This window comes from Rissa tridactyla, chromosome 6, assembly GCF_028500815.1.
Source record: "Rissa tridactyla isolate bRisTri1 chromosome 6, bRisTri1.patW.cur.20221130, whole genome shotgun sequence".
NCBI lineage: Eukaryota > Metazoa > Chordata > Aves > Charadriiformes > Laridae > Rissa > Rissa tridactyla.
In genome coordinates, this window is record NC_071471.1 from 12,929,177 (window position 1) to 12,954,932 (window position 25,756).

General features: G+C 55.8%; 1 protein-coding gene across 2 annotated transcripts in view; it reads left to right on the forward strand.

Moving 5' to 3' along the window:
• The window catches only part of EPHB1 (EPH receptor B1), an 86,323-nt gene extending 65,990 nt beyond the window's left edge, over positions 1–20,333 (forward strand). The window contains exons 10-17 of one of the 2 annotated variants that reach the window (XM_054206573.1): positions 3,427–3,549; positions 4,590–4,837; positions 5,123–5,338; positions 7,451–7,600; positions 8,148–8,341; positions 8,847–9,002; positions 9,366–10,729; positions 20,019–20,333. In XM_054206573.1, coding sequence (XP_054062548.1) covers positions 3,427–3,549; positions 4,590–4,837; positions 5,123–5,338; positions 7,451–7,600; positions 8,148–8,341; positions 8,847–9,002; positions 9,366–9,474 — 1,196 coding nt within the window. In that variant the 3' untranslated portion in view covers positions 9,475–10,729; positions 20,019–20,333. The other variant, XM_054206574.1, reaches the window with a different exon arrangement.
• The last annotated feature ends 5,423 nt before the right edge of the window (positions 20,334–25,756 follow it).

Here is a 25,756-nt window from a genome sequence, read left to right on the forward strand (position 1 = left end):
ATGGGGAGAGAATGCCGTGAAGGCTCTCAAAGGAGGAAGGGAAGGGGAGAAGTGGTGTGCGGAGGGGGAAATGAGCTCCTGGTCTCCTGCCACAGGCTCTGCCTGGGCCAGGATTGGTGCTGGGCTGCTCTTACTGCGAAAGGGACTCTGGATTTTGGAAAGGGGGACTGGTGGCCGGCATTGCTGTTATCCTAGTCGTGTGGCTAATGCTTGCCCTCTACCCTACTCTGGGAAGGATGTACAGCCAATGACTGGGAAGGTTTAACTGGCTTTGGGCTGCTGATCCCCTTGGCAAACAACTAGGAGAGCCGGAGCTCGAAGGGCCTTTTCCTAAGATACCTTTGCGGTTGGTGGAGCGGCACAGCAGAATAAATTCGAGGCGCCTGTGGTGTGTAATGTGTGCTCAGGTGCTCCTCCAGCTCCTGGCAAAGCAGCCAGCGGGCCGTTGTGATCGCTGGAAATGATAATAAAGCAGCAAAGCATCAGCTTTGGAGGGTGAGGAGCTGCCCCCCCTGCCCCGGCTGCCCACAGGCTCCATGCCCTGTCCTCACGGGACGTACATCCCATTTACTGAAGAGGCATGTTGGCGGGATGCAGGGCTGGGGGAAGGATGGCTGGGGAAGTCGGGAGCAGGATGGGTGAGCGGACGGGAGGGATGGTGATGGAGCAATCCATCCTGGAAGAGGAAAGCCTGGAAGAGGAAAATGGGAAGGCTGACAGGGAAGAAAAGGGTTTGGAGGCAGCCAGGAGAGCCCAGCCAACCCGGCAAAGGCATACTAGATCTCTTTTGACCTCAGCTTTGTATTGAACCTTCCCAACGTGATGAAGGGGCTGTGGGGGGCCGTAAACCTCCCAGCAAATGATAAACTGTTTTCCAAACATCGCCAGGTGATATGTAAAGACGCTGGACCTGGGCTTTTCCTCCCTTCTTTTCTTTGCACTTCTGCACTGCGGGTGGCGGGGAATGATTTATTCGATGCCTGGTGGCTAAACCCGTGTTGGGCTGCAGCTGGACTTTTTTTCCACCCCGTTTTCCCCCTGTTTTGAAATACTCCCCCAAACCCAGGACGTTCAAACCAGGTTAGTTCTTAAAGCTGGGCGATGTGGGTATCGGTGCCCCAAAGCCGGGGGTGCCGGGGCTGCCGGCTGCGCAGCAAAACCCTTTCAAGGTTAGCGAGCCTCCAGGCGCTCCGTTATTGCCGATGCTCAAACGAAACAGGTGGGAAATTTGTGGCAAGCGACTAATGGAGTAACGAGTGCATCCGCCGGAACGAATCACCCGTGTGTTTAGCGGCACAGCAATTACAGCCTCCCCGGCACGGCTCTGCCATCCCTCCCGGGAGCTCCCCCCGCCGGGGGATTGCCGGCTGCCTGCTGCTGGCAAGCACTGCCCTGGGGGGTGGAATTGGGGTGAGATGGGGTCTCTCGGGTTGTCATTTCTCTGCCATTGCTTCGCCAGGAGCTCCGAGATAGGGGAAATAGGGAAAGTGCCCTGCTGAAGCTGTGGCGAGGGTTTTTCTCCATCCCCATGATGTTTATTCCCGAGGAAAAATGGTGTCGGGAGGAATCCAACGCCAGAGTCGGGGTCACAGGGCAGAGCGCTTCAGCTTTGGAAGAGCGATAAAAAATTTGCCGTCGTCTGTGGAAGTGGTAAATGGCCTAAGGCAGTTTCTAGGAGCATCGGGGTGATTTTGAGAGCGCTCTCTTCGCAGGCAGGCGCAGCACGGGTTGCTTGCGATGTCATGCTCTGGTACCCAGCATCTCGCCCAGCTTTTGCCTGCGTGGCAACGGTGAGCCGGTGGCTGAGGTTTGCAGAGATGAGTAATGGGTACAGGTGCCCTAATCCCACTCATTCAGATAGGATGGGGATTAGCGGGGGAGCTGAACCTGGTGTTTAGTGAGCCCCCGCACAGACCCTGGGGCACAGCGGAGGGTGTTTGAAAACCATCCTGTGTTGACAGTGGGCAGGAAACTTTGGCATTATTGTCTCCTTTATTTCTTCAATATTTTGATCAGTGAGTCAGTCTCGGTTACGATCTTGTAAATCCCTTTGTAATCCTGGCTGGAGCATCAGCTGCTCTTGTAAAAAAATTTATGGGGCAGTTAAAGTGTATGAGACAGAGCCGTAAAGGGATTTATGAAGTGGGAGATGCACAGATGGCTTCATTGCAGCCTTCCGTGCCCTCCTCCGAGGCGCAGAGCTTTTTGCCCCAAATGCCCCTTTTGGGGGACGAAGATGCTCCTGCCTGGTCCCTCCCGAGCCCCGGGGGTCCCGCAGGCAGCTCTCCCTCGGGGGCTGTTTTGCAGCGGCGATGCCCTGCTGCGAGGCTTCCCTGCCTCCTCCTGAATTACTTGCTGGCAAACTTGCAAAGCAGCCGGGAACCGGGTGAGATTCCCGGCACGATGCCGTGATCTGTGCGTTCATCTGCGTGTCAGCTCTAGAGATGCTCCGGGAAGCGCCAGTGCGACGGGATTGTGGCCTTTGGTGAGGTCCTTAACAGTATAATCAAACCGTGTTAGTCAGTCTAAGGCCGAGGCACCTCAGGGAGGAGGACCGGGCAGCAATGTCCCTCCTGGTCACTCCACAGATGACCTTGAGGGACTGCGGTGCCATCCCCAGTCTCCTTTTTGGGTGAGAAAAGGCTGAACCTCCAAAGTGTCACTGCAGCCCTCTCTGGGTCCCCTTTGGGGACCGTGGTGTAACGCTGGCACCCTGCTGAGCCCTGGAGGTGGCAGTGGCCACACTCTGCCCCGCAGCTGTGCCCCCTCAGGAGCCCTGCAAGCCCCAGGACATCCAAACACGATGCCTGCAAACCCCAGTTGGGGAATTTGGGGTCTGTTTTGGTTTTTCCCCCATTTGAAAAGGGCAAGAGCCTGCTTGCCGCATCTCCCTGCAGCACGGCCGCATCCTGCTGCTGCACGTTGCCCCCGTGCAAGGGACCGCACGCTTGTCACGGAGGCTGGCAAAGCCGCATTTTATGGCTCCATACAGGTTGTTGATTATAATTGCCGCACTCTGTCAATTTAGTAGCGGCCACAAAACTATCAGAGGCCTTTTTGGGTAAATAAATATTTCTTCACCAAGGCATGGAGCCTCGTAAAGCCCTTGCTGTAAAGCCAGCTAATTGTAGTTCATGTCCATAACTGCTCCCCATCGCCGGGGAGGAGGAAGAGGAAGGATAACGGAGGAGGTGCAGAGGGCAGAGGGGGAGAGGAGGGGAAGCAGAGGAGGGTTGGATGGAGTGGGGGGACCAAAGAGGACGATAAGGGTCTTTGGGAGGTAGCACAGGTGAGCACAGCGATAGCCGCCGTCTTAATGGGCATACGGAGAGCATGAGGACAAAGGGATCTCCAGTGTTTGGCCATGGCACAACTGCTCTTGCTTTTCTCTCCCTTTTGCCATCGGTCCCAAATTTCCATGACAAGGATCTCCAGGGATGAAGATCTACATTGACCCCTTCACTTACGAGGACCCCAACGAGGCAGTCCGAGAGTTCGCCAAGGAGATCGATGTATCCTTTGTGAAGATTGAAGAGGTCATTGGAGCAGGTGGGTCTCACCATCCCCGGCTGCACATCCCTCCCTGCCCTCTCCAATGGTCCTGCATGGCCACACACTCACCTGGAGGAATTTTCTGGGGGTGCACACATGAACTTTCACCGGGAAACTCTCAAGGAAGCCTCGAGACATCAGACTTTCCTGGGTTTGTGGTGGATTAGGGTGGGCACGAGGTCGGTTTCTGCTCTCAAAGTTCCTCTGAGGTGGGAAAGGCTCCATGAACATATTTGCTGGGTGACTGCGGGGCCTCTTGGGGTTTCCTAATTGCCTTTTCCGTGAGATAACAAGAAAAAGCCAGATCTCGCTCTAGTCTCTGCCATATTCCCATGCATATGTATATATACACATGCGTGCACATATCTGTGTGTCATCTGTGCTGCTTTTATTGCCTTTTTTAAATAACCGTGTCGTACTCCTAGAAGAGAAAGTGAGAAGCCGGGGGGAAGCTGCAAACAAGCGATGAGCTAGTTCGGTCGGGATCAAGTTCAGCAATGTATCAGCCACCCTTTGCTGCTCATCAAGGCAAAGTGGCTGCAAACCTGGCTGAAACGTAATCCCTCCACCGGCAAATTTTGCCTTGGTGAAGGAAAGGCTCTCCCTCTGAAAATGAGAGGACGCTTTCTCTGTATTCTAAAGCAGAGGGCGTCAATGAAAACAGGCCAATTATTTTCCGTTCCGAGATAAGTGATGTGCCAAAAGGCAACCGAGATTATCAATGCTGCCACCTTGTATTTGGGGCAGTCCTTACATGTTGATGCTCTTGCTCGGCAAATCCTTCTTGTGGGGGTTTAGGTGGAGTGGCCCCAGCTTCTGCCTCTGTCGGTGCTGGGCTCTGTCGTCTTGGAGAAGGTTGCAAGCCCAAGCAGCAGACATTGCTCCTTTTAAAGAGAGCAGGCGAGTAGATTTAGAGAGGAGGGCATTGCTGAAGCGTTACCTGGCTGACATTTCTCAGCGGGTTGGTTTGGAGACCGAATCGCTCAAGGTACCATGACTCTTTGCAATGTTTCATGCGGCCGGTCTTGCGCTTGCAGGGGAGTTTGGAGAAGTGTATAAAGGACGTCTGAAGTTGCCCGGCAAGCGGGAGATCTACGTGGCCATCAAAACACTCAAAGCCGGCTACTCGGAGAAGCAGCGCCGGGATTTCCTGAGCGAGGCCAGCATCATGGGGCAGTTCGACCACCCCAACATCATTCGGCTGGAAGGGGTGGTGACCAAAAGCCGACCAGTCATGATCATCACAGAGTTCATGGAGAACGGGGCCCTGGACTCATTCCTGCGGGTAAGATGAGGTGGGGCTGATGGTCAGCTGTGGGATTTGGGAGTGAGATGTTGGCATCCCGTACTGTAAAATCCCAGCCTGTTCCCTTAGCTCGGGAGCTGGTTGCCGTTTGCTGTGCACCCCCAAAACACGTGTGTTTTGGTGCTGGCATAACTCTGATTTGATCTGGCAGGGCAGCTGGGTCCTCTGGGGAGGTGCAGCACCCTCCCAAGGTTGGGGGTGAGCAGCTCTGGTCCCGCGGTGGGGTCTGCACGCTCACCCCGGGCCTGCTCTTTCCTACCGCAGCAAAATGATGGGCAGTTCACCGTCATCCAGCTGGTGGGGATGCTCAGAGGAATTGCTGCTGGGATGAAGTACCTTGCGGAGATGAATTACGTGCACCGAGATCTGGCTGCCAGGAACATCCTGGTCAACAGCAACCTGGTGTGCAAAGTGTCGGACTTTGGCCTCTCGCGCTACCTGCAGGACGACACGTCCGACCCCACCTACACCAGCTCCTTGGTACGTACCTCTTGCAAGATTTGGTCTTGCCCAGCACCCCCCCGTGCCTGCCCTGCACCCTCTGCCAGCTGCACCTGGGAGAAGGGTGCTGGATGTAGGCCTTGGAGCTTCTGCCGTGGGTGGGAGCATCTCAGGAGCATTCCCACCACATAGGCTCGTGGCCCTGGAGACCCTGGCTGTGGTTCCCACCCATCATCCTCTTTTCCCTCCATTCTCTTCCTCCCTGTTATGAGTTCTCTGCCTCCCTTCTCCCCCGAGCACATTTCTGCCCTCAGCAGTTTCTGGATAAGCCTCTTCCCTGTCCTGCGTGGAGGGAAGGTGCCCGGAGGAGTCCCTGGAGAGACCGGGAAGGGGAGGCAGGGAGATCACAGCATCTCCTGACAGCACAATCAGGGCGTTCTAACACCCCTTCCCCCAGCCGGCGCTCCGGGTCTGGTCTGCCTTCCTCTGCTGGAAACTTGTTCTGGGCATTAATTAAAGAGGAAAGCCTAATGGGAGCTCTGCTGTTCCCCAGCCACCCTTCTTGTCCTTAATTAACTCCTTCGTAGGCAATGGCATCCCCACTGTCCCCTGGCTCCCTGCTGCCCTGGGGGACCCCCAGCTCCACCGTGGCTGTTGTCCTGCCAGCGGGCTCACAAGACCCTTATCAGTGTTAAGGATGAAGAGAGGAGAAGGGGATGAGCAACCCGTTGACCTCGCCTAATCAATTAATTAAAAGTGCGTGCGCTAGGTGCAAGCGCAAGGCTGCAACGGCTCCTGCCAAAGCAGTGTCTCGGGCTGCCGCACTGTGCCCCGGTGCCGGGATCCACCCTGTCCTGCAAAACGGGGAACCCGTGGCCGTGCCTTTGGGGCTGGCTTCGTTTTCCAGCCCAGCTGGAGCCCCTTGCTCTTCCTCCCCTGCTGGCGGGATGATCCCCCCTGACCCGTCCTGCAGACGCCCATCTATTTGTTGTTCGAAGCCCCCGGCAGTAGCTGCTGGGATGAAGGCATGGAGTAGCCTTTCTCCACCTTTAGAGATAAAAGGGATTATCTCATCTGTGTTTTTATTTAATTTAGGCCATAATAGATCTCCCCGGCAGCTGGGAAGTGATGCTGTGCCTGCCATTACATCACTCTGCCTCCCACAGCAGGTTTTTAGCTCTGGGGAAAAGGCAGGAAAAACAACCTAGCAGTTAATTTCTCCATTTGTAGTTATTCAAATCAAATTTTTTGCCATTCATCCTTCAAGAGCAGCTGACGCTTTGTTGGAAAGGCTATGGAAAACAATTGCGCTAAACGGTTTACAATGCAATTCTGCCCGGAGTAAATACCATGCATGTCTGTGCTTTTCCTCCATCCCTTGGCTTTTTTTGCTGTTATTTTAGTGGCGCTTGCCCAAGGAGCAGCCCCTCTGTACCTGCTGCCCCTCCACAGCATCCCTGCCCCCTTCCTGTCCTCCCAGGAGCTGGGATTCCAGCTTGATGGGGTGGCTTGAGGTGCCAAACCTGATTTGGAGCTTTTAGGAGCAATGAGGGGCTCTCTGCCAAAGGCACTTTCCCATTCCAGTGCTTTCCAAGTCCTCTTTGGGGCTTCGAGGTGTTTTGCTTTTTGCCTCCTGTTCCAAAAGTGGGTCTGGAAGGACCTTCCGGCAGCTGTGGGAGCCTAGATGATGCCGTAGAGGATGCACTTAGGTTAGACCTTGTTTTCATTGAAGGCCAAGGGACGGAGATCCCGGTGGCTCCTTACCTGAGACGAGCACTAGCGCGGTCCTGCGTAGCCCGTATCACCTCCTGTCTCTCTGGGAAGGGACCTGGGGACAGGCCACTGATGTGCCGGGACCTGCAGAGCAGCCGGAGCAGGGATGCATCACTTCAGGGGGTGACACCTGAGAGGGATGAACCCTTTTGTTTTGCTTAGCGAAGCCCTTTTGTGCAGGTACAAGATCAATTCATGGGGGTGTTTTCGGCTCCTGCCTCCTCCTCCTCCCATCGGGTCCCTCCTGCCCCCTCCTCAGCAGGGTGCCCAGGGACCGGTGGCCCAGGGGTGGGCGGGATGGCTCCAACCCCGGCTCATGGATGTCCGGACTCCTCTGCCAAGGGAGCCGTTTCTCAGCTGCTCTCCCTTTTTCTGCAGGGGGGCAAGATCCCCGTCAGGTGGACGGCGCCGGAGGCCATCGCTTATCGCAAGTTCACCTCGGCCAGCGACGTCTGGAGCTACGGCATCGTCATGTGGGAGGTGATGTCGTTCGGGGAGAGGCCCTACTGGGACATGTCCAACCAAGATGTAAGCACTGGGAGTCATCCACAAGGCTCTAGCAGGGGGGTTCCCAAAAGAAAGCCCTGCCTGAACGGCTATCTGCTCCTTCTCGGAGCCTCGGCGGCGCTCGGTTTTGGAGATGAAACGGGCCTGCGAAGCGAGAGGATGCAAGGAGGGAAATTGGGAAGAAAAGCCAGTGGGCTGGTAATTGGACTTCAGCAAGCTGCAGGGCCTTTGAAAACGTTCAGAGGGTTTACGAGCAGGGAAAGAGCTTTGGTAGTCGGACTGCTGTACTCCGATGCCATCCGCCGAGATAATGAGTGGCAGCTCTCCGCCGGGAGGAACTGCGGCGCGCGGAGCATCAGAGCGGAGATTAACCTCCAAGAGCCCCGGCTCTGTCGGGGCCAGGAGCGTCTCCTCCTGCTGCCTTTGCTGCTGATGAAATGGGCTGGCAGCACAGGCAGCGCGGTGCGGGGAGAGGAGCAGCGGGGGGCAGCTGACGGTTTTCCCCGTGTGACACCTCATCCGAGTCCCTCATCCTCACGTGCCGCTTTCTCCCCCGCTGCCCTGCCAGGTCATCAACGCCATCGAGCAGGATTACCGGCTCCCGCCGCCCATGGACTGTCCCGCCGCCCTGCACCAGCTGATGCTGGACTGCTGGCAGAAGGACCGCAACACCCGCCCGCGCTTCGCCGAGATAGTCAACACCCTCGACAAAATGATCCGCAACCCGGCAAGCCTCAAAACTGTGGCTACCATCACCGCTGTGTGAGTCTCCCGGCGCGCGGGGGAGATGCTCTCGCCTCAGTATCCTGAGCCACGGGCGAAAGGCTGCCCGAGCGGCTCGTGTGGCCGGAGGGAAGGGACAGGAATTCATAAATCGCTCGCCAGGCGCAGGGGGTTTTTTGTCTTCGCTCTGCCTGACAGTCAGACAAAGAACATGTAGTTTTCAGTCGAGAAACAGCAATAATTCTTTGCTATTGATTCTTTATGGCGTGTGACCATACGGGTGCAGTGTCTGCTCTGCCGGTGCCTTCGTCCCTGTGGCTCTGGCAGCTGGATTACCACGTGCGGGGTTGCAAAGCGCTGCTTGGCAGAGCGGTATTCCCATGGGACAGGCCTTCCTCGTGGCCTTCCTTGTCTCAGGCATGTGCCGGGAGCAGGGCAGTGCTGGGGGGGAGGTTGGGGACCACGTCTGCGTACGGGCTGGGCTCATGCATGGCAGCCGCTCGGCGCCGGCCGGGCTTGTCCCCAGCGCTGTGTCCTCTTGCAGGCCTTCTCAGCCCCTCCTCGATCGCTCCATCCCCGACTTCACTGCCTTTACCTCAGTAGACGACTGGCTGAGCGCCGTGAAGATGAGCCAGTACCGGGACAGCTTCCTGACTGCCGGCTTCACCTCCCTGCAGCTTGTTGCCCAGATGACATCCGAGTGAGTTGGGTGATGCGGCGGGGCTGCCCAAAAACTGGGTGCTGCCCGGGGTGGGTTGGGGCTGCGGGGAGGTGGGAAGGTTGGTGCAAGGCACCTGCAAAGGAAGGTTGTGAGCATCCATCACACCGGTCAGCAGGAGGACACTGAGTCTGGAGGTGGCCACATTGACCATCTGGGGGTCAGTGGGTGGGTGTCTCTTGGTCCCACCTCGCCCCCAGTGATGCTCACAGGGCTGCGGTTGGGTTCTTTGGCTGTTCTTCTGCTGAAAGGCATGGACCAGCTGAGCTTACATCCCTCAGCAAAACAGACACGCCACCCCTCAGCTGCCCACTGATGCTCCTCCATTGTCTGTCTGTATTCCAGAGACCTCCTGAGAATAGGAGTGACTTTGGCTGGGCACCAGAAGAAGATCCTGAACAGCGTCCAGTCCATGCGAGTACAGATGAGTCAGTCTCCGACCTCGATGGCATGATGTCCCTTTGTTCGACGGGGAGGGGACGGGGAGGGCACGCAGCGGAGGTGGGAGGGGAGGAACCTACGGGCGCCGCGGGGCAGCGTTTGGAGAGGTGCCACCACTGCCTGGGGACTGTGACTGCAGGCGAAGGATGTTCCTGGGACTCATCTCTAACTGGTGACTTCCGTTCCTCACCAACAGAAGCACACTTACCGATGTCATGGGGAACAGCATATAAATACATATAAATATGTACAAATCATATATTTAAAAAGCAAAACAAACAAACAAACACAAAAAACAATGAAGACAAACCAATGTGCGTTGGGGAAAAAAAAACCCCAAACCCTAGAGACCAGACTCCAATCCCACCACCAGTGAGCAGTGGTCGAAACTGAGGAGGAGGAGGAAAGGGGCTGTTGGGGAAGGGAGAGGCACGAGATGGAGCATCCTGTTCGGGGAAACCACCTTCCTTCCTTTTCTTTTCTTCTTTCGCCCTCCCTCCGGGCTCCCCGCTCTGCTCATGGACTGGGTGGAAGCGTCCTCGGGCGTCTCCACAGCTCCCTGTCCTCCTGCCCGGGGGCCGCTCCGGCAACTACCAAAGGACTTCGCTGACCACTGCATGGGGGATCCGACTCAATCCAGTTAATGTCTTCATATTGAAGAAGAGATGTACCTTCAATAGAAAACCTTGGGTTTTTTGTTTTGGTTTTTTTTTTTCTTTTTTCTCTTTCGCTTGCATTTTTTTTGCAAAAATGAAAAAAAAAAAAGGATTAAAAAAAAAATTATAATAATAATAATCCATCCTGGAAAACGGAAAGAGGTGTTCCCGTGTGTGTGTGCGCTCGTGCGCGTGTGTACGTTGTCGACTTACTGTGGACTCACTGCTTGTCCGTAACCGAAGATCACCGCCAGCCGGTTCCCGGCCCGGGGGGGTCCCGGGGGTTGTCCCCGCAGCCCCTGGCAGCGGGAGGGAGCAGGGAAGCGCCCGACGGCGAAGAAAGCCCTCGGCATCCTGCGAACGGGGAGGAGGACGCCAAGGACCGGCCGGTGCGGCGGGGACGGGACGGGAGCGGAGGAGCCGCTGCGTGGTTGTGACTGGGTTGGTGACTGCTGGAGAAGGAGGAGAGATGCTCTGGGAAACAGACTGCTAAGGCCTCTGGAGCCTCGGCGATGCTATGGAAGATGGCTATGGAGGACTTTTTTTTCCCCCATCTTGCGGACCTAAGGATTTTGATACTGATTTACAGACTTAGGTTTCATGGCTTCAGAGGTAGGTCCCTTCGTCTCGTGTACTCTCTGTCCGTCCGTCCATCTGTCCTCCTCCTCGGTATTTTTCTCCTCGCTTCCTTAAAGCCTCTCCCAGTGAATGCTTCCGCCTGTTTAATTTGATTCTTTTTTAATTTATTTATTTTTTTTCGTTCCACTGTTGCTCCCCTTTGCGAATCGATCTAGTTAAAATTACTGGATGCGTGTCAGTGTTTACACAGAATATTGTAAGACTGGGCAATCTAACTTCCCTCTGTGGATCGCGCCGCGAGTTTATAAAATGAATGAACTCTTAATAAGGCTTTTACTTAGGCGGCTGTGTGTGAGCCGTAACGATCCATCACTGTGCTCTCGCAGGCACCGCGCTGGCAGCAAGCGGCACCCATGTGTCAGGGGGAGCGGTGGCACGGGCTGACGGTCCCTGCCGTCGTTTGGTGGCTTGTACATGTACGAGAAGCCCTCGGTCCTTCTCACGCGTCCACCCCTGCCGTGGGGATGCCCCACATCCATCCGTGTCATGGGGATGTCCTGCGTCCTCCTGCGCCATGGGGATGCCCCACATCCAGCTGTGCCGTGGGGATGCCCACATCTGTCTGCCTCATGGGGATGCCCTGTGTCCCTTGGGACCGTGAGGACGCCTCGTGTCTACCTGTGCTGTGGGGTTTCCCTGTGGCCGTCCTTGCCGTGGGGATGCCCCACATCCATCCGCACCATGGGATTGCCCCACATCCATCCGCACCATGGAATTGCCCCACATCCATCTATGCCATGGGATTGCCCAACGTCCATCTATGCCATGGAATTGCTCCACGTCCATCTATGCCATGGGATTACTCAACGTCCATCTATGCCATGGGATTGCTGAATGTCCATCTGTGCCATGAGATTCCCCAACATCCGTCTATGCCATGGGATTGCTCAGCGTCCATCTATGCCATGGGATTGCCCAACGTCCGTCTATGCCATGGATCTGCCAGATTTGCTTACTGCCACGGAAGACAAGGGGACAAGCCCTTCCTCTGCCAGCTCCTGCCCACATGTCCTGGGTGTGAGCATTGTCCCCCGTACCGGGGCCATCGGGATGCTCTCTGCCTCTGAGGGACCCCATTGGTCCCGTGGGGAGCACGTGCATTGTTCAGGAGGATGGCAGCTGACACCATCATCAGATGAAGGACCCTGGTGATGGGGTGCTCTTTACCCCTCCACTTTTATTTCTTTAATCGTCTGAGGAAGATGACCCGCCGCTCTCCTGAAGAACAGGAACTAACAAGATGCAGGAATGAGCTTGTTTCAAATCGCTGAACTCCCCCCAGAGAAAAGAGGCAAGAAAAACACCCCTTGTTTACAACAGCAGGGACTGCTCCTTGTCCTGTCTGATAGACGATCGCTAATACCTCTCGGGATACTCGCGGCCCAAATCTGTATTCCAGGATGTTGTCACACCGAATCCAACATGCAGATGGAGCGGGCGCCGTGCATACTAATATGCCGCCTCACCGCATTGATATTCGCTGTTGGTGAAGGATCCTTTGTGGGCTTTTTTTTTTTTATGATTTCTCTTTTATTAGAAGGAAGCTAAAGGCATTTAAAGAAACGAATGACAGCGACACGGGCTAAATATCAAAACTCCACCTTTACGACTCCCTCGCTGCATGACGCTGGGCCGCAGGAGCACCTGCGAGGCAGCTGGTCCTGCAGGCCCGCGTGGCATCCTCCCCCGGCCCTTTTTTAATATAAAACCTTTAATATAATGCATTCAGTCCTGCCCAGCAGAGCCATGAGAGTCAGCGTGAGAAGGAACCATGGCTGGGAGCCAGGAGTGCTGCCGGTGGACGGGGGAGAGGCTTTCAGTGGAGAGCAGGGCAGTGTTTGGAAAGAGGATGGTCCATCCTGATCTCTTAAAACTAGCGGGATGCCTTCCACAGCCTCGTTACACCCTGCTGATGGCTTACTTGGCCCAGCGCTCGCCCGCTCTTCTTTTAGGCTGGAAAGCCAGGAAAATGGAGCCACGCTGTGAGTCGAGGGCTGCCCTCGTGCTCCCCAGGCTAAGTGAGGATGCTGACAGCATCGTTGCCGGAGGTGATGCCTTCCAGACCAGTCTCAGCCCCAGAGAAGCTTTGTGCACCATCCTAAGCTCACCTGCAGGGAGACCAGCAGGAGGTCAGGGTGGCAAGTCCTCTCAGGAGGTGACATATGGCCACAGTGGTGCCCATCAGAGATGCCAGGGCTGTTGGGCTTTTCCACTCGCTGCTCTTCCCTAGCCGGGCAACATCTGACGTCTCCTGGGCTGCGTTGTGGTGGGCGATTCCAATATCCCACATCTTCTAACCAGCCCTCTCCACGAGGGTGGCATCTCTGCCTCGTGCTGGCTCAGCAGAGTGAGCCCGTGGTGGTGGCTCAGGGGGTGGAGATGTCCCCTCCAGGGCCATGCGAGAGCCCAGCAGCAGATTGAGGGTGCTCAGGGCTGAGAAGGGAGACTGAGGGTGGCGCAAACAAATCCACGCGGTGATGAGTCATATGGTTGGCCAAGGGGGTTGCTGTCAAGATGATACCCGAAGGAGGGCCGCCACGCGCCGCCTGCTCTCCTGGGCTTTTCATCCAAAATGGAAGATTTCACCAAAAGCTGTCCATTTTCTGATCTGGTAACGGAAAACGAGGGGGCAAGTGCAAAATAGCAGTGTTTGATTTTTGCTTTTCATTGAAGAAAATAACGCGAAAAATTCAGAAGACTTCTGTTGGACTGTTTTGTTTCTTTAGAGCTCGCTCTTTCAAGGAAAATTAAGTTTTCCAAATTGCGAAGCCTTTCTGCCCAGGAGTGACAGCGTTATCCTCGCCTGGACGTGACAGCAGGGTTGTGTGTCTTTGGGCTGGCCCTTCTTTTCCTTTGTCAGGGGCCGAGGAGGAGGCTCTTGCTGGGGTAGGAGATGCAGGGCAGCATCGAAGAGGTGCCTCCTAAGTCAAGGCTTGCTGCCAACTTTTCTGCATCAAGTAGAGACTCCTGGGCGCTTGGCCGTAGCCATGTGGCTGCACTCTCCAGGTCATTTAAGAAGTCTCCTCCATTGGCGATACCATGGAAGAGTGGTCGAGATGCTCCAGCTTTGCCTCGTGCAGTGATGGGGTGGGAGCCGCAGGCAGCGGTGGGACCTGGGGCAGGAGGCTCTGCCTTACAGCTCCTGCTGCTTTTTTTTTGGGGACCGAGGAGTGATGCAGACTGGGGTCCATTGGATGCTTTGCTGGTGCAGAGGGGATCTGCCAAATGTGGGGAAAGAACCAGTCAGAAAAAAGAAATAAAAAAAAGGAGAAAAATGAAACCACTAAGCATGGTCTAAAAACAAAAGCTCCCATTTCACGCCGCCTTCTGATCCATGCTGTGGTTGGCGTTGGAGTTCATTTCTTTGATGCCAAGGGGGAAGGGATGGCTCAGAAATCATTTTTTTCCCCGAAAAGGTTTTGGTTTGCACAGAAATAAAAGGAAGAAGAAGGCATTTCTGATTGAAGTCCACCAACTCCAACAGACCTTTCCTCCGGGCTGGTGTTCATCCATCAAGCAAAGTCCTGGTGGGTTCCTCTGCCAGGTGCTGGTGCTGGGAGGTGTCCTTTGCTGGTGGGTCCTGCTGGGATGGATCCTGGCCCCCGGCCACCGCCCGTTGCTGGTGCTTGGCTGTGGCACTGTGCTCCTCTGGCTGCATCCCACCTCTGCGCGGAGCAGCAGCACAGAGATGCGGCCGCTTGCCCGGGTCGCCTTCGAGTGAGCCCACCTGGCGCTCGGCCCTGATCCCGTCCTCTCACGGAACCGCTTTGCTGCTGTTAGCTCCTTCTCTACATTTCTATGGTAACTGCAAAAACCTCAGCCCTTTTGTGTCTTTTTTAGTTTTTTTTTTTGTGTGTCTATGTTGGCTTTGTCTGTTTTGCATGTGGCATTGCATCAAAATAGTGACTTTTTGCTACAAAAACCCCGCTTTTAGCTTGGCCCGAGGTCTCGATGTGAGAATCGGTGGGCGAGATGGCCACGTCTGGTCCGGGTGTTGCCAACTGGCTTCCAATTGCCAAAAATCCCTTCGGCGTCCTCCAGCGCCACAGTTCTGTGTTGCTCCCCACATCACACCCTCCCCCCCCTCCAAAAAAAAAAAAAAAATCCCCCTTGGCAATTGAGCTGCATCATTTATACAGCCCCGTCCCCGCTGGGCTGCGCCGCGTGCGCTGGAGGAGGCGGCAGCTTTCTCAATAGCAGTAATTAACGCGCGACGTCGCGTGGCTGCCAGCAAAGGTGAACTCAGCGCCTCTCCCATCCCAGCCAGCAGCGAGCTTTTGAATGGGGAAGAGGAGCATGTATTAATAGCATTATTGTGTGCCTCTTCCTAGAGAGGGGGGAAAAAAAAAAAAAAAAAAAAAAGGAATGTATTTTATGCCATTTAATGACCTTCAAATTAACAGTTCTTTGAAAGCACTTATGTATATTTAATTTTAAATGTTGCTGCAAGTCAGAGCGGGGCTTGCGATGAAAACAGCAGGCAGCCGGTTTTTAAATAAGAGCGAGCTCAGACCATTATTTCCGAGCCCGTCAGCTTTTGGTGCTTGCTATGCTCCTTTCCCTAGGAGAAAACGGGGCTGTCGCTCCCCCAGTCCCTTTCCCTTCTCCTCAGTCCCCCTTCCCTTCTCCTCGGTCCCCCAGTCCCCCTTTCCCTTCTCCTTGCTCTCTGCTCCTCGGCAGGGCGATGGCATCTTCCCAACCAGCTGCTGCGGAGGATGCTGCGCCGGGCTGTGTGATTCGGAGGGAGGGAAGGGGAGTTTTTTTGGGGTTGATTTGCAGAGGTCTCATCAATAAAGCTGCCTGCATCCCTGCCTGGGGACATCCCTGTGGGAGCCAGGGGAGCATCACAGCCGGCCTGTGGCCGGGGATAAATCATCGGGCATCACCTATGGAGGTTATTTGGCACCGACTTGCCACCAGCGCTGTTGTTTTGTGATGAGGACAGGCCTGTTTGCGTTCGTTAGGGTCTGAATTAAGGCTTTTGCCTCTGATCCATAAAAGCTGCTGATATATTTGAGCCACTCTGTGTTCGCTTGGAAATCGTTACTCTTATACATTGAGTTCGACTTAAAAAAAACCCCGAGGATCAATGGGTTTCTAAGATGGGGAATGGATTTACAGGCCCTGCGGCGGATGTTCAAGCGCTCGGAAGCGTACCGTAGCTCCAAGGCCACCCGTCCTCGTTAAAACTGCAGGCGGGAAGGCGGGCAGTTGGGGCCAGGGTGTCACATCCGGGTGCTGCGTGTCTCCTGCTCCCCCAATGTCCCTGCTGCTTGAGGAGCCGCGGCGGGTCATTTAACACCTGTGTCACCGTCTGCTTTGGTGCCTCTTTTCTGAACGATCCTGCCAGGATGGATGCTCATCTAATTATGGCTTGGGTACCTTCCAGATTATTTTCATAGAGCCTGAAGGAGACTTACTCCAGCGGTTTCCAGTGACGTTCTTCTCAATATCGGAAGGGCCAGAAATGTCTCGAACGATAATGGAGGAGAGGTGAAGTTCACACTGACAGGACTCCCATGGCGAGTTGTTTCACCCCATCAGCGGTTTTCCTGCTGCTTCTGTTTTGGCTTATGTTTTTGACAGAAAGGTTTGGGTTGGAAGGGACTTTAAAAGATCATCTGGTCCAACCCGCCCCCCTGCCATGGGGGAATGGCTGTGCCTGTCCCAGGTGAGCAGAGCCTCCTCCAAGACCTGTCTCTGGCGGGTGTGAGAGCTGCTGTCGTCTTGTGCTCTCCCATTTTTGATGCTCTTGGGTTTTGGGTCTGCATCTGTGTCTCGGGGTAGATCTGCTGTCTCGTGTCCATCTGTCATTGGACCTTGATGGGCTGTGTTGCCATCCCTGGGCTTGGAGTGGAATGAGGAGCAGACACGGCTGCTGTGGTCAGCAGAGGACCTCCTCTGCTTTGCGTGGTGGGAGGAGATGTGAGATGGGAACCAGGCACGTGCCTTTGGAGACTATAAGTGTCCGTGGCATTGAATCTGGTCCCTTGGTCCACATCAGAGAAGCGGATGGGTGCTGGGGAGAGGAATGCATCTGCCTGTGGTGCCCATGGTGCCCTTCACCTAGGCCTTTCTGGGTTGTCAGAGCTGCTGGCGCTCTGGGGACGGTGTCCCAGGGCCACCCGCTTTGGCTGGCCATCCTCCGTGGAGCAGCATCATGGGCGTCCCTCTGGCCTGGCCAGAGCTGCCCTCTCCCTCCCCGTCTGGGCATGTCTGCTGCTTCTGCTCTCCTTCCTCCATCGGCATTTAGAAACCCCATGAAGCCCCATGCACGGCCGTGCCGTAGCAGCTGTTTCAGGGACGTCGCTGGGTCCAAGCAGTCCCCAGCACATGGACCACAAGTGGAGGAGAAACCAGCCGCATTGCTAAGTGAGATGACCATGGATGGGGTGGCCCTGCTGGTGGCAGAGGCGGGGATGGCGTTGAGGTCTCCTGGCCCATCTCTGGAGCGTAAAGCTGGAGGAGGTTAATCGGAGCAAACCAGCCGCCTGAATTTTAAGTGGATTAGCTGAACTCCGCTCGTTCCCAAAACAGACGTGCCCTTTCAGGACGGATGTGGAAGTGGATTAGGCAAAAATCTACTTAAGGCTGCGTTAATTCTAGATAAGTGTTAGGGGGATTAACGCCTATCCACTTAAAAAAATTAATTGGAGGGAACTTTTCTCTGTGTCCCCAAGTAAACAAGGCTCGGCAGCTTTCCCCGTCCGCCAGCCCGGGGCTCTGGCTTTCCCTTCTCCGCTCTCCCCTCCCCGCACGTTGCCCAGGAGCTGACATCGCGGTGGGGGTGGACCTGCTCCTCTCTCCGTGATTATCCCCGGAGGTCTCATTAGGCAATTGAACCCTTGCGCGAAGGTGGGGAGAGAGGGCAGGAAAATTATGGTCACCGTCAGTGCAATTATGAATGCTAATTAGCGCCAAGCGGGACTGGCAGCGGGAGGTGCAGACCATGCCAAGTGTTGTCTAAGGAGCAAGGTGAGCCGTCGGAAACGTGAAGCCTCGCGGGGGCTTCCATGGGCAGGTGACCGTGAAATGTGCGCACGTCAGTTTATTTGCTTATTTTTCCTCACCAGGCTCTGGCTGAACTCTTTTCACATTCCCCAGCCGAAATATGCTGGGGAGGTGTCCCCAGCTGGTGGCTGCCAGTGGTCTGGGGCTAGGGGTCCATCTTTTGGTGGGTGTCAGTGCCCAGCAGCAGCACCGTGTCCTGGCCCTGATGGGGATGGGGCACTGTGGATGTCCCAGGGACACAGCGGCAAGGTGGTGGCTCCCCTTTTCTAGAGGGCTGGGTGAGGGCAGTATCCGGGGAGGGCTCGTGGCAGTGGTTCGTGGCACGGTGATGGCTTTGGGGTGCTCCCAGAGCTGGGGGGTGGCTCTGCATGTGCCCCCGTCCCTTCCCCTTCCCACCCCCTGCTCTCCTTTCCTGCTGCAGAGCTCAGGAATAGCAGCCGGGTTTGCAGTGCCGTCCGCTCCATCCTTGGATCGTTCCAAGTATTTGCAGTTCTACCGGGCTGCTCCATGTCCGTGGGTGCAGAAAGGGGGAGCACCCCGGGGCCGGCATGCTGCCCGTCTCCCGGCCACACCATCCATTCCCCAACGGCCGCACCGACGTGGATAACGCCTTCCCTTACGCCTTCTCCTCTCCCAAGCGTGGCCTTTTTATTGCTGTTTGTGTCACGCCAGCACGTACAGGCTGAGATCAAAGCCCTCGGTGCCGCCTCGCAGGGCAGGGGGATGTGTGACGGGCAGGGGGTCGGTGGCTGTGCACCTGGGGGATGCTAGGCCGCGCTGCCCCCTCCCCTGTCCCTCCGCTCCTGGGGGATCCATCCTTTGGGATGCACCCAAATCATCCATAGCTGCCCCCTGCATCAGTTTTGCAGCTCGGCCTCAGTTTTTGTGTGGTCCAGTCGATAAATCACCATCACCCACTGGCCTGGGGGCAACCACCCTGATTCTCCCTGGTCCCCAGGGACTTGCCGGGCTCAGCGGCATGTTGGGCATCGTCTGCCGTGTCCTGCGTCTGCGGCCTGCTGTAAAACACCGCTTCTGTTTCTCTTGTCGCTTTTCCCATGGCTTTTCACCTGCTCTGCTCCCATTAAGGTTGATGGGAGCCGTGAGACCAAGTCTCCGAGCGCGGCACCGCAAATGGACCCTGGTGCATAAGAAATACACAGTGTTATCTTTTCCCCCAGCCAAAGCTTTTTTTCCTTCTTCTTTTTTTTTTTTTTTTTATGAGATAATCTCTATTTCTCTTACCCTTTCTCCCCTGCCCCTTTTTTTCTGCCAAACTCCAAATTACTGAATAAAAGTTTCATTATTACCTGGGTTTACTAAAAAAAAAAAAATAAAAAAAAATAAATATGGTTTTCATTGAGGAGAATGGTGAATTTTAATAGGAGTGAAATGTCAGACACAGCTGGAGTTGTTTTTTGAAAGCATCGGCATGTTCGGAGCGGCACAGGGACGCCCGGCAATAATTATACCAGCGAGCCCCGGTTATCGGTGGCCGAGCAAGGGACGCAGCGGTCAATTGCTTTGTTATTTAATGTGGCACCTTTATGTTTCTAAGGTGCAATTATATATTAAAAGCATCTTTGCCTCTCCCAAGCAGCTAAATAATGGGCTTTTGTTGCTGCCTGGCACTTCTTGGTCGCAGGGTGAGGAGGAGATGCTCCTGGGGCCGCTCTTCGGGTCACGAGACCCTTCTGGCTTCCCCCTGGCAGCAGAGAAAATGGGTGGGTTTTGGTGCATTGGACAAAGCGATTTCACGGTGCCTGCTGGTTTGCTGCTGCTTTCAGCCTGGGGCTGGTCGTATTGCAGAGGGAGGGGGGGAAAAAAAGGCATCTTCACTGACGGGGGCTGAGGGGGGACACCCGGTAGCATTCCCACCCCCGAAATCAAGTCTCAGCCTCCGCTCTCCGAAGCATCTCGGCTTCACAAAGAAACCCGGCTCTTCCCTTCCTTTTTTTTTTTTCCTTCTTTCTTTCTTTCTTTCCCCCGAGGAAAAATTGAGAGCTTTCAGTGAAATTGTCAATTTTCTGACAGCATATTAATTAATCACTGCTTTTTTTCTTTTTTTTTTTTCTTTTCCTGAAAGGCTGTATCTGCTGTCAGAAACCTTCGGGTTCTGCTGGCTGGATTCCCCACCGGCTGCGGGGCCAGGGGATGCGAAGGAGCAGTTTCGGGGGCTGCGCTGCGTCTCCGAGCTTTGGCCATCCTCATTATTCTCACTCTCCTCTCCTTTCCCTCCTTTCCCTCGCAGGGGCGTCGAATCCAGCCGTGCAGCCAGAGGAGGGGATTGACGCCGGTCCCCAGCTTCCCCCTCAGAGGATGATCCGGGAGGTCCCCGGGAGCCCCGTGTCCCCTCCCCGAGCCCCGACGTGCCCCTGGCTGTACCCTGTCCTGTACATAACCAGTGAGATGTCTGTAAAACAGTTCACCCCTTGTAATTTTTTTTTTTTTTTCCCTTCTCTCCCCCCGACCCTGCCCCCCCGCTGCCAGCCTCAACCCTCCCTGCCCCAATTCGTTGATTGTGTTGAAATTGTCGGAGTTTGTAACAGTAACTTTCAGAGAATATTGTACTAAAGAGAAAATTGCACTCAATAAAAATGATGAAATAAGCCTGGTCCCTCTCCTTCTCCTGCCCAGGGTCTGCCGGTTTCTCCTCCGCGTGCGCCGAGCCGGGTGAATGTTGGCCATGAATATTCATGTGGGGACCTGGAGTTTTGCTGTCTACCAGATCCAGCTCTCCGCTTGGTAAATGAAGCCACTTCACTCCCGGCGATCCCTATTGGAGGTGGCTTGCTGCAAAAAGCCAAGGGAAGGAATTTTCTTGGTTGTTGTTTTGGTTTTTTTTCCCCACGGACCAGGTTTCAAAGCCCTGGTGTGTGGTCACTGGGGGAAGCCCCACTGGAGGTGCTGGCTGGGATGGAGACGCCGTCTGTGCTGCGGCAGGGCACGACGGCTCCTTGCCTCCCCAGCCAGGCTTGAACCTGCTCGCCTTAAGGATTACTGTTAAATGGTTGCAGGAAAACAGATCCTTCTCGGGCATTTTATCCAGCTGGGACCATGCAGCCTGTCCAGGTGATGCTACCTGAGGGTTGTTTACCACGGGGAACGTCCTCCAGCCAGCGATGAGGGCTAAAACCAATAGATTTAAAGATAGGCAACCACCACCCAGGTATTTTTGGGTTCAGAAAGAGGAGCTACTACTGTGAGAGCTTTCGAGGTCAGGGGTATGGGCTTCCCATGGGTTTGGGGTGAACTTAGAGGGAGGGAGGGAGGCTGGTCCAGCTGGAGGTGGGGCTGGAACATCCCTGAGGTCGCTGCTGTCCCTGTAACTCTCCGATCAGTGGTACTGCTGATGCAGGGCTCTCTCAGGGCTGCTAGCAAGAGATCTTTGAGTTCTTCCTACATCTCTGTGGTCATTAAGAGATGGGGGTTTTTGCTGTAGGGATTTTTGAGTGAGTAAGTTCAACGTGCTCATGGTGACGGGTCCAGGCAGGACCCTGGGCTCACACAGGCACAGTGAGCTTTGCCTCACACTTCGTAGAATCACAGAATCATAGAATGGGTTGGGTTGGAAGGGACCTCTAAAGGCCATCTAGTCCAACCCCCCTGCAGTCAGCAGGGACATCTTCAACTAGATCAGGTTGCTCAGAGCCTCATCAAGCCTGGCCTTGAATGTCTCCAGGGATGGGGCCTCCACCACCTCTCTGGGCAACCTGGGCCAGTGTCTCACCACCCTCAGTGTAAAGAACTTCTTCCGAATGTCTCATCTAAACCTGCCCTGCTCTAGTTTAAACCATTGCCCCTCGTCCCGTCGCTACAATCACACACAGGGGGAAAATGGCAAGCCCAAAGTAACTGTTTTTTTGGGGTGTTTTGGGGTTTTTTTTGGCCAAGCCGATCCTGATGAATGAAACCAGAGCGCCTCTGCTGTAAAACCCAGGTTCCTGGCAGGTCTTTGGACACACGAGATGCAAATGGGCAGCAGCTGACGGAGGGCAGAGCTGAAGTTGTTTGCGCGTCCTTAATTGAGTAGATTCTTGATTTAATGGGCTATGGGTGGGGTTTAAATGAACCTTCATGTTTCTTGAATCCTCTGGGATTCGGGGCGCAGAGAAGGGTATATCCCTTACACAGGTTGCCCTGAGGTTTTTCCCATTAAGTAAGCAAAAGACGTTTCCAGCCGGCGCTTAACGTTCCCAAAGCACCTTGCCTGGGAATGGCATTTTAATAGGGTCCGGAGGAGCCCTGCTGACAGTTTGATGGCTTAATGGGGCTGGGAAGGCCCGCGGGGTCTCCAGCAGGTCCCGGGGTGGTCCCCCTGGAGCCTCACCTCGCTGATGAGGGTTTATACGCCTGTAGGCTCTGCCCACAGCGAATTTGTTTTTCCCATGGGGTAACCGGTGGCCAGCTTCGCCTGCATCCCAGCTGGAACGAGATGTCACTCACCAAGGCCACAAGGAGTCCAAAAAACTTTTCCTGAGCTTTGAATATAGACACAGGCGGCTGTCACAGCCAGGAGGGAGGCTAACTCACAGAACGAAAAATCTTTCCTTCATGGCTCTCGGGTTTGAAAAATGGAAGCAGCACATTGGCTCCAATTACTCTGCAGCAGCTCCCAGAAATTTCAATATACCTGATGCTCTGGCACGCCAGCTTGGTCACCGTTGAGTAGAGTAACTCCTCATTTACCCCACCGCAGGCAGAAAATTGAGCCGGGCCTGCTGTGGGCAGGGGGCAGCAGGAGGAGCCGGCTCCCTGGGAGGGACGACGCTCCGTGGGGTGCAGTGGGGGGCTGCCCCGGTGGGTTCATCTGGTGGGAGACACTTGCTTTTGAGGGGCAAAATGCTCCCTGCAAACAAGGCATGGGGCGCTGCTCTGTCCTGGGGGAAGAGAGGAACGGGGAAGCTACCGGCTGCACAGAGACATGGGAGCGAAGGAGGGGGAGGCCGGAGACACACACGGCCACAGCTTGGGCTGCGTCCCCAGCAGCCTGGGCAGCAGGGTCAGGGGGGGATTCTGCCCCTCTGCTCCGCTCGGGGGAGACCCCCCTGCAGTGCTGCCTCCAGCTCTGGGGCACCAAGAGCAGAAGGACACGGAGCTGTTGGAGCGGGGCCAGAGGAGGCCCCGGAGATGCTGGGAGGGCTGGAGCCCCTCTGCTGGGAGGACAGGCTGAGAGAGCTCGGGGGGTTCAGCCCGGAGAAGAGAAGGCTCCGGGGAGACCTTCCAGCCCCTTCCAGTCCCTAGAGGGGCTCCAGGAAAGCTGGGGAGGGACTCTGGATCAGGGAGGGGAGCCATGGGATGAGGGGGAATGGTTTTACACCGAAAGAGGGCAGATTTAGATGAGATGTGAGGAAGCAATTCTTTGCTGTGAGGGTGGTGAGCCCCTGGCCCAGGTTGCCCAGAGAAGCTGTGGCTGCCCCATCCCTGGAGGGGTTCAAGGCCAGGTTGGACGGGGCTTGGAGCAACCTGGTCTGGTGGGAGGTGTCCCTGCCCAGGGGATCTCTAAGATGATCTTTCAGGTCTCTTATAACCTGAAGCCTTCTGTGATGCTATGATTCTATGATCCCCCGTCCTCTCCCACCTCCCCTCCCTCCACCGCTTGGCAATGAAAGACGAATAAAAGACAAGCCCGAGAGGACCATAGGCTAAATTGTAATTGGAGCAGTATGGTCCGATTATGAAGTTATGTGCCAACCCACATTAAATGGCAGCATCTGCTGGAATTATTGGTGGTGCCTCGGCGCCTATTACAAGTGGTGGGTTTTTCCTGGAGGACAAGCCGGGCTGGCTGTGGCGGTGCTGCGGAGCCTGTGCCGGAGCCGGGAGGGCTCGGATGGAGCGGGGCTGAGGCTGCTGCCATCTCGAAATCTCCTCTGGGCCCTGCGGGAGGGGTTTTGGGGGATGATCTCTAGAAAGCCACCTCCTGTCCCCAGCCAAAATGGCCTGTTTCTATATATCAGGCCATGCTGCGTCCACCTCCAAAGCAACACGCACGAACACGTGTTGTGTGTGTGTTCACAGCCACACGCATGCACAGCTCGCATCCTCCCTGCACAACATGGTGCTCGGGACGGGGCAGCAGTGACATCCCCTTAGTTGCTTTTAGCTGATTTCCAGTTACTGCCCTGATTAAACCTGCCTAGGTGACCTGGGGGTTGGACTAGATGGCCTTTAAAGGGCCCCTTCCAACCCAACACGTTCTATGATTCTATGACCTCTCGCCGTCCCCAAAGCCACCACCAGCACCAGGATCCGCCGCCCTCAGCCCCGTTTCAGAGCCGGCTGGGCAAGCCCTTGGTGGGATGGCTTCTGGCATGAGGGCAGCGGTGCACCTCAGCGATGGCATTGCCCGCTGCGTCCCCTGCGCTGGCGCCGCTGGGCGTGATGAGCAAGGCAACGAGCAAATCGATTAGCAAACAGCTTCGGCTTGGCGCCACTGCTCCCCCGCGGAGGGTGTCACTGGGCATTTTGCACGAAGCTCCCCGTAACGTGCTGTCACCAGGCTAACTGAGCAAAGGGGGTTCGGGCAGGAGGGGAGACGGCCTTGAGCCGTGAGGTGGGCTCCTCCGCCCCTCTGTCAGCGATGGAGAGGATGCAGGATGCTTCCCTGCAGGACCGGCCCCCGCCTGGCCCTGGAAGAGAGAGCAGCGCTTTCTGTCGCAAAGTGCAGAAGGGTGAACCTGGACGGGACACTGTCTCTGCTGCCACCCTGGCCTTGGGGACTGTCCCTGCTGGGGACGCCGGTGTCTCCTTGCTGGCCCCCCTCTACCCAGGGAGGGCTGGGGAGAGGGTTAGCTTCAGCCTGGCTCACGTAGGAGCAGCTCTGGGAAGTCCTTATTTCTGGCGACACGCACGCGGGAGGGCTAAAGGCCGGGAGTCTGGGGGCTCGGCCAGGGACCTGGCTCAGGCTGCTGCCCGCTCCCCAGCCAGCTGCCACCCAAACCGCGTGGAGAGCTGGGCTCCCCAAAACCCCGAAATATCCCTCGCGTCCCGGCGCTACAAGGTGGTCATTCATTATCCCAGCCCAGAGGAGGTTTTTCTCCCCACGCGGCGCCGGAGCTGCTCCCGAGCCTTTTATCCCCTGGCACCAGGCACAGCCCATGCATTATTTACCACGCGCCTTCCCGGCACTGCGCCGCGCTCCGAATTATTCATTTCCCTCGTGGGCTTTTTCCATGGCTCTCTAATCAGAGTTTCTTAGTTCTTTATAAACACTAATGAATTTATTTCCCGATGCCCTTATGAGGGAGATGGGGTATTACATCTTCTTTTACATGCAGCAAGCTCCAGCACGGATTCAGGGGCTTCAAAGCCAGGCAGACGCCCCGGGAGGCCAGGAGCTCCAGTTTGCCGTGGACCTGTTGTTTTTGGTACCCGGTGTGTTCAGAGCATCACGGGGGCTCAGCGGATGATGCCCATCCCGGTGCTGGTCCCCACTCATCCTCCATCCCGGCAGCACCTTCCTCCCGGGGGGACCCTCCTCTCTATTTAGCATTTATTTGAGCGCTTGGTCCTGCAGGCACAGGGGTGGGTATCGCCCGCGGTGACTCCCCCGCAGGGAAGCCCCTCTGCACTGACGCTGTGGAAGAGGGTGGCAGCTCTTGAACACCAGACGGGTCAGTAATCGCTCCACCAAAGCACGTCCAACTACAGGGCACTGACTCCCGGGTTCTGCTGGGAGGCGTCCTGGCCTGTCCCTAAACCAGCTCCTGACCAGCGAGGGTCACCAGACAGCGCGCACGCGCAAGTTCTTAAAACAAACGTAAGCATAATGAAGCATAAAACCACCTCAGCAGCTTCATCTGCCACCACAGGATTTTACCCCAGGACGAGTCAGGGAGAAACCCCGCTGGCTGTTAATCTGGGATCCACCGTTCCCAGCACAGGCGCAGAGCTCAGGTCCGTGCGTGGCTGTACCTGCGGCCCCAGGCCCGCCCGTGGGCACGCTGGGCTACAGGAGCATTCCGTTCCTTGCCCAGTCCCTGTTCC